General features: G+C 38.8%; 2 protein-coding genes across 3 annotated transcripts in view; one reads left to right on the forward strand and one right to left on the reverse strand.

Moving 5' to 3' along the window:
• Positions 1 to 2,822, forward strand: part of LOC109960382 (CLOCK-interacting pacemaker) — a 7,886-nt gene extending 5,064 nt beyond the window's left edge. For both annotated transcript variants that reach the window (XM_020600449.1, XM_020600448.1), the window contains one exon: positions 697 to 2,822. In XM_020600449.1, coding sequence (XP_020456105.1) covers positions 697 to 1,716 — 1,020 coding nt within the window. In that variant the 3' untranslated portion in view covers positions 1,717 to 2,822. The remainder of the gene's footprint in view (positions 1 to 696) is intronic.
• A 663-nt stretch (positions 2,823 to 3,485) lies between these two features.
• Positions 3,486 to 11,276, reverse strand: LOC109960346 (sodium- and chloride-dependent GABA transporter 2-like). Its single transcript, XM_020600383.1, has 12 exons — positions 11,177 to 11,276; positions 9,874 to 9,961; positions 9,604 to 9,736; positions 9,366 to 9,500; positions 8,763 to 8,866; positions 8,465 to 8,589; positions 6,185 to 6,297; positions 5,965 to 6,102; positions 5,647 to 5,749; positions 4,925 to 5,025; positions 4,591 to 4,761; positions 3,486 to 3,898 (listed from the first exon to the last, which is right to left on the reverse strand). Exons 1-12 carry the CDS (start codon positions 11,274 to 11,276, stop codon positions 3,782 to 3,784), a joined length of 1,428 nt encoding a protein of 475 aa, XP_020456039.1. The 3' UTR covers positions 3,486 to 3,781.
• Positions 11,277 to 14,786: the final 3,510 nt, after the last annotated feature.

Consider the following 14,786-nt stretch of genomic DNA (forward strand, 5'->3'; position numbering starts at 1 on the left):
TGGATTAGCATTTGTTGGATATGTGTAAAATTATGTGTGTTGATATATCAACTGTCTTTACATGCTTGAAAGAATAAATAAATCAAATCAAATGTAATTCTGATACTAAAAAGGAGCATTTCTTCTAGTTGTTTTATATCTGCCAGGGTCAAAGAAGGAACAGTGATTAAATCTAGCTTTTTGAGGTTGTGTATACAGTGGTCCCTCACTATAACGTGGTTCACCTTTTGCAGCCTCGCAGTTTCGCGGATTTTTTTTTGTGCCACAGTGGTGCTGGCTTGTGCATGCCGTGTCTCCTGTACAGTACAGAAATTAAATTCGTTAGTTCTAAAATCCATCATTATTATTTATAGGAAAATGTTTATACAGTATTTTTATTTATTTAAACAAGAGAGAAAAGTGTGAAAATGTTCATGCCTGTCTGAGAAAAGGGTATAAAGTGTGTAGTGAGGGGTTTTACAGCCTTAAAACATCTATAATAATTGTAAAAAATAAAGCTGACTACTTCGCGGATTTCGCCTATTGTGGGTTATTTTTAGAACGTAACTCCCGCGATTAACGAGGGACCACTGTATATGTATATATTTTTTCTTTATAATATACATTTACTCAAACCCCTGCTTGCAATATTTCCTTTTGGATCCTTGTTTTCTCTGTATCCTCTACTTGCTTTCTTCTTCCTTCCTGCCACACCAGCCGAACATGATCCAGAAAAAAGCTCAACTGCTCTGGAGAAATGGAAGCAGGGAGACCAGCCGTGATGGCGCCCACCATATGATTCATTTGCAGCAGCCTAGGCTTTTGCCAGCCACCATGCAGCTCCACAAGCCCTTGTCCTGGAATTCCTACATCACAGGGAGGAAAATAAATGGCATGTACCTACCCACTGTCAGCTCCTATCCCCACATTGCACCACAGCCCAGCAAGAAGCCACCTGATAAATCTTCAGTGAATGATGCATCCCAGAATCTGAGTAAGAGGGTGTGCACAGAGCACAAGATTGATGACACACCTGTAGCCAGGAGTCTGCCTGAGCAGCACCTACATAAGCAACCCAAAGCAATTCCAGCCTCTGTCCAGCCATTTTCCTCTTCAACCAGACACTGTCTACCCTCCCCAACTTCCAATACTTCTTCCTCAAGACAGGGCTCCTCATCTGTATCCAGCCTGCATACTCCCTCCTTCTTCCTCGCAGCCAGACATCTTCACAGAAACGGCACCACCAGTACCCGCCACCGTCGTTTCCTCAACACGGTAGAAATCCTCAGACGATCAGGTCTGCTGGACATTACCCAGCGCACAAAGGAGATAATGCGCCAGAACAGTGCGACAGAGCAGGATATTGCCCAGCTACGGCAGCACACGGAACTACTGTGCCAGGCTACCAGCAACCCCAGCTGCAGCCTTAATGGTATCACAGCCTGGGAACATCTACACCGTACCATGGCTGAGTCTGGCAGCTACCCCAGCCTCAAAGAATTTCAGAACTTGCAAATCCCAACTCATCTAGATTCTGCCAGACAACCAGAGAGTATTTCTATAGATGATACGAGGAGGCCACAAGCTGCTGAGAAGTCAGATGTTCCGCAGTCTCAGCCTCTCTCCACCTGTCCTGTACAGCAGCAGCCTCACTCGGAACAAAGCAGGGAGCTCAAAGCTGGTGATAAATCCTCAGAGAAAGTTACCTTTATACCTCCTGACAGTTCTACTGGTTAGCACAGCCTGTAGTGCCTTTAACTTAAAAAAAAAGTGTGCATACTCAGGGCCAGACAGTGGAGCTGTGAGTTTGGTTGCTATGTTTGGATATTAAGTGTGGTTTTAAAGGTTTATCCATGGTTATTTAAACCTGGTTTTATATGGGTCTCACAAATTGTCTCTGTAGCTCAATGGAAATCCAATGAGTACTCAAGTTTGGTACTTACTGTACACCTGTCAGTTTTGAGTTACTGAATGTACTTCAGTAGAAATAGTGTTTGACTTCTGAGAGCTCATAGCTAATTAATGCATTCAAGTGCAATTCAGTCCCAAGGTACATCTTACTTGCATTACCACTGCAGGTGCTTAAAGGATTAAGTGGAAACAATGTTTCCCCAGGAGACACTTAAGACACTGACAAGAACAGCACTATAAATCAGTTCAGTTGGTCGTTTCACTGCCACATCAGACCAACTTAATTCAGGGAAAAGATGGAAAAACTAATCTCAGATGCATGCTGAGCATTGTTGCCTTCAAAACAACACTGCTGACTTCCATAAAGATTCCTAGAATGCTGCTTTAAAAAAAACCAGTAGCACTCTAGGCTGGTCTGTAACACCAGAGACTACACTACACTGGACTGCAGGATGTCTGCCCATACACTTGTCAGCAAAGCCTTAAAAACTCTCCTCTCACTTGATCATTTTTGCATAAGCAGGGCACCTCCATCAACATGGATCATCATACTTTATTCTTAATCATTTTGGAAATGCACCACACATCTTGTGATAAAAGCAGTTCAACCACAGACTGTATGAATTCATCACAACACCTTCAGGATCATCAGTTATTCTCTCATGCAGCAGCTTTGTTGTCCATTTTCACCTTGATGAAATTCTGTTCTTTTGCTAGAAGAAAACCGATTGTTCTGTGACCACATGTTTTGGTCATAGCTGGAGCACAGTTTGCATTATAAGAGTATACAAGTATGTTGATGTGGTGGTATACAGTATGTGTATGATTTTTTTTTTTCCCCTTCCATTTCTTTGTGCATATGACAGCACCGCCAGCAATGTTCAGATTTATGAATTTTAAGGTGCGTTGTACAATGTATTTTTCATAATTTTAAGGTATTTAAATAAAAAGATACATTAAAAAATAGACTTTTCCCGTTTATCATAAGAGCCTCAATTTATGGTTGTATTTTTGTAACAATAACCTTGCATAACCTTATATCAATCGAGCTGCCGCCATAGAAATTGAAGAGTCACTAAGATTGTGATACTCATGTGAGAAGTACATACATACATACAGTGGCTTCAGAAAGTATCCAGACTCCACTTTGGCACTCTGTGTTGCCATTATTACCCACTGATCTGCACTCAGTACTCATGACCAAATGAAAACATTTTCAGTTTTGAAGTCTCTTCAAGCTTAGCTCTGTCAGAGTGACTGTTGGGTTCTTGGTCACCTCTCTGACTGAGGTTACTCAGGTCCTTCTCAGTTTATTCATTTAGCTTCATGTTGACAGAGGAAATTCCCTGTGCTCAGTGTCTTTTTCCTTTTGAAATGCAATAAAGGACTAATTTTGTTATGGCAGCAAAATTACATTAAGCTCTATAATAAGTATACTCATCCAGTGTATTTTCACTGTGTACTGCAAATCTAGAATGTTCTAACATTTCAGCAAGAGTTTGCACAGGTAACAGTATTTATTTTAGAATCATCTGAATTAAATTTGTTTTAGTGTACATTGTACCTTTTTTAAAAGTTAAGTTTACATCAAAATACACATCAGATGGCGATTATGATGTGACAGTCATTTTTATGCAAAAATGTCCATTTAAAAATGTGTTTTGACAGTTGGTTGTTTCATATCCATTTCCACAATACTTGCAGTGATAATACACATTTCACACATTCAGTATCAACAATGCAGCTAAAATAAATGAGACCAGTCTTTGTCATCTAAGACCTGTGGATTCTAGCATAAAGAAAGTAATACAACACTCAGTATCTGGCCCAGTGATTGCTGTATGTTAGTGGCTGGACACATGAGTGCATTTGCCAAGAGTTCAGGATCAATTCACCTTTCATATGAACTGGTAGTGAATTGTTGCAGATCTTCCCCTCCAATGTGCTGCAGCTCAGATTCCTTCGCTGGACAGCAGTCAGGACTGGGCCGACATAGGTCATGGAACCGCTAAGAAATTGAGATATATTCACCATTAATTTTTAACAACAGCTCTTATTTTTCCACTGACCTGGAACAAGATCTTTCATATTGTTGATCATATTGTTTTGAGGTGATTGCATATTGTGTTTGTTGCATTGCTGCAGTGTTGAAACAGCATTAGCGCAATAATCACAATCAATAATACAGCATGTTGGCCCAAACTACAGAGAATGTAGTTTGGGCCAACATTAACACTATACTTTGGGTGAGATGGAGACTTTTTATGATTTATAAACTTAATTTCAATTCAATTTCAAACTTTTAAAGGTTCTCCTTCTCTATCATGATAATAACAATCCTAAAATCAAGAACACAAAGGCTGTGAGACTTTTCTGACATTTCACAGGAAGCTTGAGTCACTGTGCCAAGTTTTTCTTTTTTGCACATACTTGAGTTTTATGTATTAGTTAATGTTTTGCACATGGATTTTAAGAGAAAATAAATAATGAAATATGAGTTGAACTTTAATTTCCATTTCGCAAGGTCTTTAATAGCAGGTGACAAAGTGATTCATGTCCCTTGCTGTATAATTTCTATTTTAAAATGAAACTTGTAAAATATTTGCTAAAAATAAAATGTATTATGTTTTGATTATATAACATATAAAACCATGCCTTTTTTAGAATGAACTATCATAACAAATCGTACAGTTGTCCCACCTGACTCAGGGTCCCAGTTCCGGTTCCCAGCTTATACAGCGCCCATCCTGGCACAAGCAGGATGGAGGACAGGGCTAGTATCCAACCAAATGTGTATGCCCAGGCAGGGTACACGTACCAGCGATTGAAGGTCAGAGGCTGGTACTTAACTAAAGAACATATGAAAGAGCCCTTGGAAAACAAGAAAAAGAGAGATTCAGTAGTTATTTTTGTAGATGTTGCACACAGAAATTGTCTGGTTACTTCAGCATAAAGAATTAATGGAGAATAAAAATCAAAAGGTTACAATTTAAGTGCGCATATTCAGATGAACGAGAATCGGGGGCTGACTCACCAGTGAAACCAGTGGTGTGAGGTAGCGCCAGCAGATTTTGAAGAACGGGTTGGCCTGTACACCTGTCATGTCTTTTATGATGCCAAACAACCGCTCTGCCCCTTGATAGGAAATGAGATTGGATAAACAGTATTAACGTGGTGCGTTTCAGCAACAAGAAAGTGCTCTAACTCTGTTATGTCAGCTTTTAACTTTGTTTTCCAACTTTGACAAATGCACAGCAGGTAAACTCGCTGCAGTGAGTGTGGTAGTACCCACTGTAGCTTAATTAATCTGAGAAAAAGATGCTATTCCAAAGTTTTTTGCGCTTTACCCACATAGGGACTAAACAAGGACTGTCAGATACTGCTGCTTGGATATATTTTATTTAATGTTAATTTGTTTTTAATCTGGCCTTTTACTTTCCCCCAACTTTATGGAAGTTCAGTACAGAATCCCAGAAGTACCTCTTTAACTGAATAATTTGGTATTTTGGGAAATATTCTTTAGCTCTTAGAGGGGAGGATCAATATACAGAATATGGTAGTATGTGCCTGAAACCAGCTTCTCTTAGCTTAGGAAAAATAGAAAAATGGAGACGCTCTGTCAGACAAAAATAAAATCCACCCACCGGCACTCATGAGGTGCACTGATTAACATGTTATATTTGTTTAAGCTAATGTACTGGCCAGAGACTCCAGGAAGTTGCTCAAAATGCAAATGAATTAAAACAGCATACCTACCAAATATCCATCCCACTGCCAGGGTTTGAAACACACAGAGAAAGAGGATGCAGGCGCCGTTACAAGCATAATAGTCAAAAATCTGGAACACATACATCCCTCCCTAAAGACAACAGCAAAGACATTTATTTGACATACGGTTATTTCAGTGTAGATGTCAACCTCAGTTGTATGGAAGCCTAGCCTACAGTATTTGAGCCTTTTTGCATTACTATAATACATCAGCTTATAGGCTTTGTTATTAGAAATATGCCATTGTAACTTGAAAGTATCTTTTCTTAGTGATAAAGTCAAGACATGAATAGACTAAATACTGACCTCTGTGATCATTACAAGCTGAGAGAAGAAGCATGTGAGGCAGTAGAGCAGGAGGAAGAGTTCCCGTCGCCCTGCCCTGCGCATTACTGTTGAAAACATATCTATAGTGGATGTCATCACCACCTCCATGGCAACAAACTGTACAGAAAATAGGCAACACAGAATAAGTTTATTTCTAAATGTTAATGTGTTTTTCCAGTAGGGTTCATGTGCATCTTACTTGTGTGTCCAGACCCAAGAGAATTAGCATGACAAAGAAACAGACAGACCACAGTTGAGGCAGAGGCATCATGGCTACAGCCTGAGGGTATGCAATGAATGCCAGTCCTGGACCTGGAAATTAATGAGCACCTTTATTGATTAGCCAATTTAGCAACAGAAACATTGCAAAGTAAAGATAAAAGCAAGCTTCTACTAGGAAGGTCCAACTGTTAAATAGGAGAAACAGTAGTAGTAGAAGTAGCCACTGCGTGGCACAAGAGATCTCTTAACAAATGTGTCCCAGCAATAGATGAGGAGAAAATGGGAACACTTAAAGGATAAGTCCAGTCAGTTTACAGTATTTTAAACACTCCCCATGCAGAGACTAAAACCAACAATAATTTGCCTCTACTCGTGTCGTGATTTATGTCTGTCAGTGATGGATTAGCTTATTCGTCTTTGCCATAGACCCCCATTGTTGTTTAAAAACAATTGAAAACACATCAGGGAAAAAACACCGCTGCACTGGTTGATGTGTTTCCTTATTACAAAATGCCAGATCCTGAAATTTTTTAAAAATGTTGTCCCAAGGCTCAGAACGGCCATAACGTTTTACAGCATCAGAAGTAAGCAAGAGTCGAGGGGCCTATGCACAAGGTCCCTGGATATTCTCAGCAAGTATTAGGGTCTGCTGATTCATAACTCAATTTTCAATTCAGTTTTATTTATATAGTGCCTAATCTGCCTCGACCGGTTGGGGTAATTGGATAGAGGAGAGGGAAAAGAAAAGAAAAGAAAAGCATCAAGACACAACAATAAGGAAATATGTCACTAAGTGCAGCAGTGTGTTTCTTTGATGAGCTGGTAATTGTTTTTGAAAGTCGGTGGAGGTTGACACAAATGAAAAAGCAATACCAGGCGTGACAGGCATTAATCACGAGTAGAGGCAAATCTTTGTTGGTTTTAGTTTCTGTATGGGAACTTTTTAAAAATACTGTTAATATAGAAAATGACCAGCATAATCCTTTAAGACTAATGGTAAAGGTAAAAAATAATGTTTTTTTTTTTTTTTACCTATGTCACTTAATACAACAAGGTCTACCGGCCAACTTTATTTTCATGAAAAAGAGAAAAACCAAATGTGGGGTAATAAATTTCCAGCATAGCCCCACTAATCACACCCAAAAACTGCCTGAAAAATTCAGCCATCATGCCTGGGTGTGCAGTAACATGCACATTGTTCAGAACAAATGTCCAAATAACACAGCGGGAATGCTTGCAATGTAACAAATGCAGCAGCCCATTGTACCTGCAGACACTGGCTTACAGCTGAATAGTCATACCAGTGGCTGTCCTCAAGATGGAGGCAAAGATCTACAATCAATGGTAGAAGAAATGCTCAGATCCCTTACTTAAAATTACAACTCAAACAATGTAAAAATACTCTAGTATAAATAATTAAAAGTCCCACTCAAGTAAAAGCACATTAGCATTTTAAGAAAATTGTACTTAAAGTGTCAAAGTAAAAGTAATACTTGTTCTATACTAAAATGCCCCCTATAACAGACAGATTAATATTTATTATATGATAGCAGCATTTTTTTAAGCAGCTTTTACTGCTGTTCTGTTCCAGATGGAGCTAGTCTGAACCACTTTAAATACAATTATGTAGTAGTGGCTTCAAACATAGGGTTCTAGGCCCCTCCAAATGATCACAAAATAAATCTGAGGGGTCATGAGGTGATTAATGGGATAAGAAAGAGTGAAAAACGTTTTGCTATATTTTGGACTTTTATCTAATCTTTGTTTTTTTTTGTAAATTAATGGAGACTTTTACCTCTCTGGGCCTTTTTAATTAAACCATGTTCATGTTTAAAGAGAAAATGTCTCTTTGGTGGCACTGTTAACATCTCATAAACATCTGAAATGTGACAAAGGGCCCCAGCACTTTGTTGTGTGTTTGTTGTTGTTCACAAGCCAAATGTTTGGGAACCACTGGTTTTGCCTTAACAGTGTGTTGTATTTATAAGCTTATCATAGTTTTTTTATGTAAGATTTCAGTCTGTAAGGTATCTCTTAACTACACTACACCTGCTAAATAAGTGTAGTGTGGAGTTAAAGGAACAATAGTTCCTTCTGAAGTGAAAAATTTAAAGTAACAAAAAGGATAAATGAAGTTACTGTTAGTCTCCACATCACAGTGGATGCCTACTCTGTAGAGACACACCATGTTATCATGCTAAACCAATGTGACAGAAGATTGTGATGATCCTTGATTATCTCAGGTGCCTTGCATTACCTGATTCAGCCACTTCTGCAATAGGAACGCCCTGCTCGTGAGCCATGAATCCCAGCACAGAGAAGACCGCAAACCCAGCTACCAGACTGGTAACACTGTTCAGCAAACACAGCCACAGAGAGTCTCTGCAAAATATGAGAAGAGTGTATATTCTATGAACTCATAGCACATAGCTGATCATTTTAAAATGCTGATTAGCTGATTACCTTGTGGCACACCTGTAAGAAAAGGCATTGGCAGATCTTTAACAATCTCTGAAAACTACAGAATTAAACTTCAAGTACAAAGAAATACTTACTTATAGCAGTTGTTGTTATAGTTGTTGTAGCTGCCTAGAACAGTTAAGGCGCCCACACCCACACTGTATGAGAAAAAGATCTGAGCCCCAGCCTCCATCCATACCTGTTCCAAGAAAACAACAATGAGTAAGTTTGTCTACTTACATTGTGTCAATATAGAGGTGTAGCACTTGAGTGATTTAAATCTTATTTGGCTGACAGATCAGATTCTGTCAGTATAGGCACTTTGATGTCTTCTACTGTCTCTTTCACTATGGAGTCCCGCAGGGATCTATCATGAGGCCGATTTTGTTTTCACTGTACATTCTTCCTCTGAGCTTGGCATGTATTTCTACTGTTATGTTGATGACCTTCAGTTGTATTTACAGCTAAAACTTGGTATTCTTGATCCACTGAAACAAATGTTTGTGTTTATCAAATATGGCAACACTTGCAGTGTTCCAAGCAACTTTAATGCAGAGATGAACGACCAGCGCATTTCAGCAGAAAGCCTTCCTCATGGTCTATTGAAAATATACAACAAGGAGTTCCACAAATAGTGTAAGTATAGAAAAAAGAAAAAAACTTGACTTTACTTGACTTGTGTATCATCACTCTCCTACCTGAGGGTCTGCGAGACGTGAGAGGTCAGGGAGAAGATAAAACACCACTCCTTGCAGAGCACCAGGAAGAGAGAGTCCACGAATCAGAAGAATTAACAGCATCACATAGGGGAAGGTAGCCGTGAAATACACCACCTGGGAATAAAATGGCAGATAAAGTGCACTTTTGCACAGTGCTGTATAAAATGTATGAATATACTGTATACACTTTAACACTGTTTAGGGCATACATAAATACCTTTCCTGTAGATCTGACCCCTTTCCAGATACAAAAGTAACAGATGACCCACATAGCAATTAGACACAACAGAACCTCCCACCTGATGCTGCCTATTTCTTCAATCCCCCCTGAAATAGCCAACACTCGTCGTCTAGAGAGAAAAATATAGACATGTACCTGTTTTATTAAGAATTAGTAATCTTCTGAAAATGAAATGAAATGTCAACTAAAAAGTTATTTGGAAGACAAAGAGTAGCCAGGAAGTTGGGTTGTTAACCACAGACATACTCCCAGAATTCTGTTGCAGCAGAGGTTGAATTTGTTTGGTTGGTCCATTCAGAGGTGGTATTTCTTGCTGAAAAGTCTACACAGTCATCTGAAGTAATAGGAAGAGAAATATTCATATATCATTGGTGACAGTGAGATGCATCAGAACTGTCAAGTTCATTTTATATGCATGCATGTCATGGTGTGCCGTGGTTTTGTCCCATCGCTGCATGCAGAGGAGATGTTTTTTAATGCATCTATGTGGTTTAAAATTCTTTAAAAAGGTTTTGTTTTTATGCCAGATGTCTGAGAAAGGCAAGTTTAAATGTTAATACATGTGGTTTGGGCCTTTTCACAGAGGATATTTTGACATATCACAGTAGGTAAAGCACAAGTGGTGATCAAAAAATTAATAATGGCAGCTGCATCACTTTCAGGATCTTTGTATTGTGCATGATGGCTCATCAATTACCTGTTATCACCATATGTGCATTGTAATTATACAGTTATCTGATTAATGAGTAGAGTATTGTCAAGGAAATCAGTTAACTCCCTTGATTATTACAAAATGTGAAATTCTTATTGACCTTGTTGAAATTCACCTAAGTGCTGATATGTGGCATAATGACATTAGTAGGAGAGACCCGGGACTGTTGTCACACTGGGTCAGTTTAACCAGTCAGAAAAGGGCTGCAGTGTTATTACTATAAATTTCTATTTTCTTTTTGAGCTGACAGGAAAAGAGACACGTCTCTGTGAGCAACACTCTGGAGTTGTTTTTGTTGTTTTTTTTTTTTTTTTTTTTTTTTTTACTAAAACCGATTTTCAGGTTAAAAAAAACGATTATTTTTGCATAATATTGCATAGTATTCATGATTTGGTAGATACAGTGATTAGACGTATAACTTAAAGCAGCAGTTTCTCGAGTTTAATTTGGTGCTTTACATTCATGCTAACTTCAACCCACAATTGGACAGTGTGAATTTTATTTCATCAAATTATGTCTTGCTGTTAACATCCATCCCCAGCTGGTGTTATAACTCACCCCAGTAGTGGGGTAGGTTGTAACAACAGAACTCTTTGTATTTGATATTAACTCACATAATCTGTGATTGTGTAGTCATTATCCAAGAGAAGTTAATTTGTAGTAGACAAATATTGGTACCATGTCTCAAAGTTTAAGAGATCTAGCACAAACAGGCAGTGCATTAGTGATGCTCAAACAAAAGGTGTTACAGCCATCCCGAGTCTCCTCAACATCATGCAAATATTAGTTTGTCCTGTGTTACACAAGTCAGCCCTATTATGACAATTCCCATTTTACCTGTGTTCCAGTAGTTGTTGCAATTGGCCCATGGGAGCTGGGAGCTGAACGAAAACACCAGGTACAGCAAAGCCCAGGCCAAAATTATGATATAGGTCATACAGCTGTAGACAAGGATCACCTGCCCACCATAGCCCACACCTGTGGAGCCAGATTTGATTCATTCTGTTATAGACACAATCCTGACTTCCTCTCTGTAATCCATTATCCACACCACTTGTTCAGGTCCACTGGAACCTGGCTGATTATTATTATATTACTAACAGACTTTTCCTAAAGATAAATACAAAATGCAAATACAATGCAATAAATACAACACATGAGGCAGTTATCAGACTTTATACAGCACTACTCCCTTTGACCTGTAGAGAGACTTTTATTGTGTGAACTTAGTTGAGTTTGTCAGGTTTGCTCGGCCGCTCTGGATCCAAGAGAAGTTAATTTGTAGTAGACAAATATTGGTACCATGTCTCAAAGTTTAAGAGATCTAGCACAAACAGGCAGTGCATTAGTGATGCTCAAACAAAAGGTGTTACAGCCATCCCGAGTCTCCCCTACATCATGCAAATATTAGTTTGTCCTGTGTTACACAAGTCAGCCCTATTATGACAATTCCCATTTTACCTGTGTTCCAGTAGTTGTTGCAATTGGCCCATGGGAGCTGGGAGCTGAACGAAAACACCAGGTACAGCAAAGCCCAGGCCAAAATTATGATATAGGTCATACAGCTGTAGACAAGGATCACCTGCCCACCATAGCCCACACCTGTGGAGCCAGATTTGATTCATTCTGTTATAGACACAATCCTGACTTCCTCTCTGTAAAATCCATTATCCACACCACTTGTTCAGGTCCACTGGAACCTGGCTGATTATTATTATATTACTAACAGACTTTTCCTAAAGATAAATACAAAATGCAAATACAATGCAATAAATACAACACATGAGGCAGTTATCAGACTTTATACAGCACTACTCCCTTTGACCTGTAGAGAGACTTTTATTGTGTGAACTCTGTTGAGTTATTCTTTAAAATAAACATTTAGTAACCCAGCTGAAACATTTTCTAGTTTCTCCTGTTTAAATATTAATTTTTTTTGGCTTGAAATAATGGTCCCAGATGCCATGTAGTTGTATGTTTGTCAATGTTTGCCATGTACTGACAACAGTTCAAGTGCTGTGTCATGGTGGGGAAAATGTGTCATTCGTCATTTGTGTTTTAGTTTGTGTTGGCACCATTAGTTTCAGTGTTGTGCAAGTTCACACTTAACAAGAGCTTTCTCAAAGTTCATTTCACACACATTAAAATGAATTAGTTCACATTCATTGTTAGCATTTTGTAATTTTGAAGTAAGTTCACAGTCTCAAAAAATTTGTTTAATTTCTTCCAATTCTTTATTATTATTATCGTTATTTTAAAAAGCTGCTCCTAGCTGCACATGTTTATGGCTCATCTGTTGTAATGTTAAACACTTGGCAGGCTGCATGTAGCTGCATGGTAGCTCTCTATCATGATGAAGTTTTAAACATTGCACAGCAGCAGTTGTGGGTGGATGGATGGATGTATGACTGCTGTGCTTACATGTTGAGTCAGATTTTTTTCCCCATGAGATAAAGTTGGCTAATTTTACTATCAGTCTTGTTTGACGCAACTTTGGACATTGCAGTCACATATGTGCACGTGATTTTTACTGCAAAACAACTGGAATTGGTTTTTTTGTACTACCTGTGCTTAATTTCTTTGGTACATGTATGATCTTTTAACTGTTTACTCACTAGCAACAGTTGAAAATTGTCTGGCTCTGCAACTGACTAGTCAGAGCATGGAGCAAAGTGTGACAATCAATACATTAATGATCAAAATCCTCCAGTGCCATAAAACACAGTGCGTGTGCTGCACACAATTACTTAAGTAAATGTACAAAGAGCCTTAGTTATTTTTCACCACTGAACTTATAAATCTAAAGGTATACCAATGGCAATGACTGGGGCTGGGGGTGGATGGGTAGGAGGAGGTTCTTCTTAAGCCAGAGGATTTTTACTCTTATCCCTCTGTGCAAAAACACCCACCTTATTAAATCAGGATCATTTTCCACATGACAGACTTGACGTTTTGTGGTTGTCCTGGTTTTCATACTCAGTTCATTTGTCACGTAACATTTTTTTAAACTTACTCGAGAATAAAGTTGAACCTTCACTTTACACACAAAATAGAAAAAACTTCCTCCTCTCATTTTATTTTTCCTTAATGTGGCCCTAATACTCTGTTGTATGTTCACAACAAAACTCACAGTCACGTTATTAAGTTGCAAACGGATCTATTCAGTTATTCGTTCACTGAAGAAGTAGCGCTTTCAGTGAACAGCAATCTTTTCGCTCATTCATGTGAAGCACTGAACTGTGTTACCTCAAAAAATAAACTTTCCCACAGCAGGAAATAGGTCAGTAAGGAAACTCACTGCTACTCCTGGATCATCTTTGTGTGGTTTGTTCAGTAGAGGAAGTTTTTGCCTTGCTCTCCTAAGTCCTGCACAGTATACCTTCTGCTAGTGGGCATAGCTTCCTCCAGCAAGTGATGCCGCCCTCCTGGGTGTACTGGCCTATGGTGGTCTCTAGCAGGAACAGGGGTATGCCACAGGTCACCACAAATACCAGATATGGCACCAGGAATGCACCTGAATTCACAAAGTACAAAACAGTGCAAAGCTGTACTACAGTTTTTGGGTAACACAGAGAGAGCATTATGTAGCCTACTTACCTCCTCCATTTTTGTAGCAGAGGTAAGGAAACCGCCATACGTTGCCCAGGCCGACAACATTTCCCGCCACAGCCAGGAGAAACTCTGTCTTACTGGCCCAGTGTCCTCTCTCCTCCACGTCTGATCCTTTGCATCGTGTTGCTTTTTTCAGCATACCTAAAAGCTTACTCTGAACCCAGTCTTCTTCTTAAGGGTTTACAGGTTTTCTCCACCTTTATATTCACATAATGTCTTGTAAATGAGCAACTGCCTGACCAGTTAATTAGTTTTCACTGAAATGTAAAATATCACCAAACTGAGCATGGCTTTTGATCTCTACACAAAAAAACTGGTTAGAAAAGTATAACTTTTTTCCACAGCTAATATTTATAAAGCATTTTGTAAGGTTGCAGTTAACTGGAATGAAATACATTACTTATACATTTCAGCATTTGTGTCAGTTATCTGAAGGATGTTGAGACAAACATTTATGTATGCTGCAGTACTATGTCACAGTAGATCTAAAATAATATTCACCAAACTACCATTAAACTTTCAAACACCTTGGCTTAAAAAAAGCTGTAAATACTACATTGTGTGGCCAGAACTAACTTTGGGAGATTGCACACAAATGAGAGTTAATCATAAACGCTTTCTAACATTGCTTTCACTGCTGTGTATCTCCATAATCTATGTAGTTTCTCATTATTTCTTGGTTGAACAAGTGGTGTCCAAATGATTCGCTCAGTGGCAGTAGGCAGGAATGTATTATCTGTGATGGCCTATCCAATGTTAAGGGTGAAGAAGGTAGAGCGTAAAAGTTGCAATTGCTGAAAGTAATTTCCAGAACTTTTAAAATGTTTCATTTGTC

The sequence above is a fragment of the Monopterus albus genome, unplaced genomic scaffold (genome assembly GCF_001952655.1).
Source record: "Monopterus albus unplaced genomic scaffold, M_albus_1.0 scaffold46.1, whole genome shotgun sequence".
Lineage (NCBI taxonomy): Eukaryota > Metazoa > Chordata > Actinopteri > Synbranchiformes > Synbranchidae > Monopterus > Monopterus albus.

Excerpts from the sequence above, each read along its gene's own strand:
- LOC109960346 (XM_020600383.1), bottom strand. The coding sequence starts at position 11,276 with ATGACCTATATCATAATTTTGGCCTGGGCTTTGCTGTACCTGGTGTTT. Across the intron at positions 5,750-5,964 it reads AGCTTGTAATGATCACAGAG|GGAGGGATGTATGTGTTCCA; the intron begins GTCAGTATTTAG and ends TGTTGTCTTTAG. Across the intron at positions 3,899-4,590 it reads GAACTGGGACCCTGAGTCAG|CGGTTCCATGACCTATGTCG; the intron begins GTGGGACAACTG and ends TCAATTTCTTAG.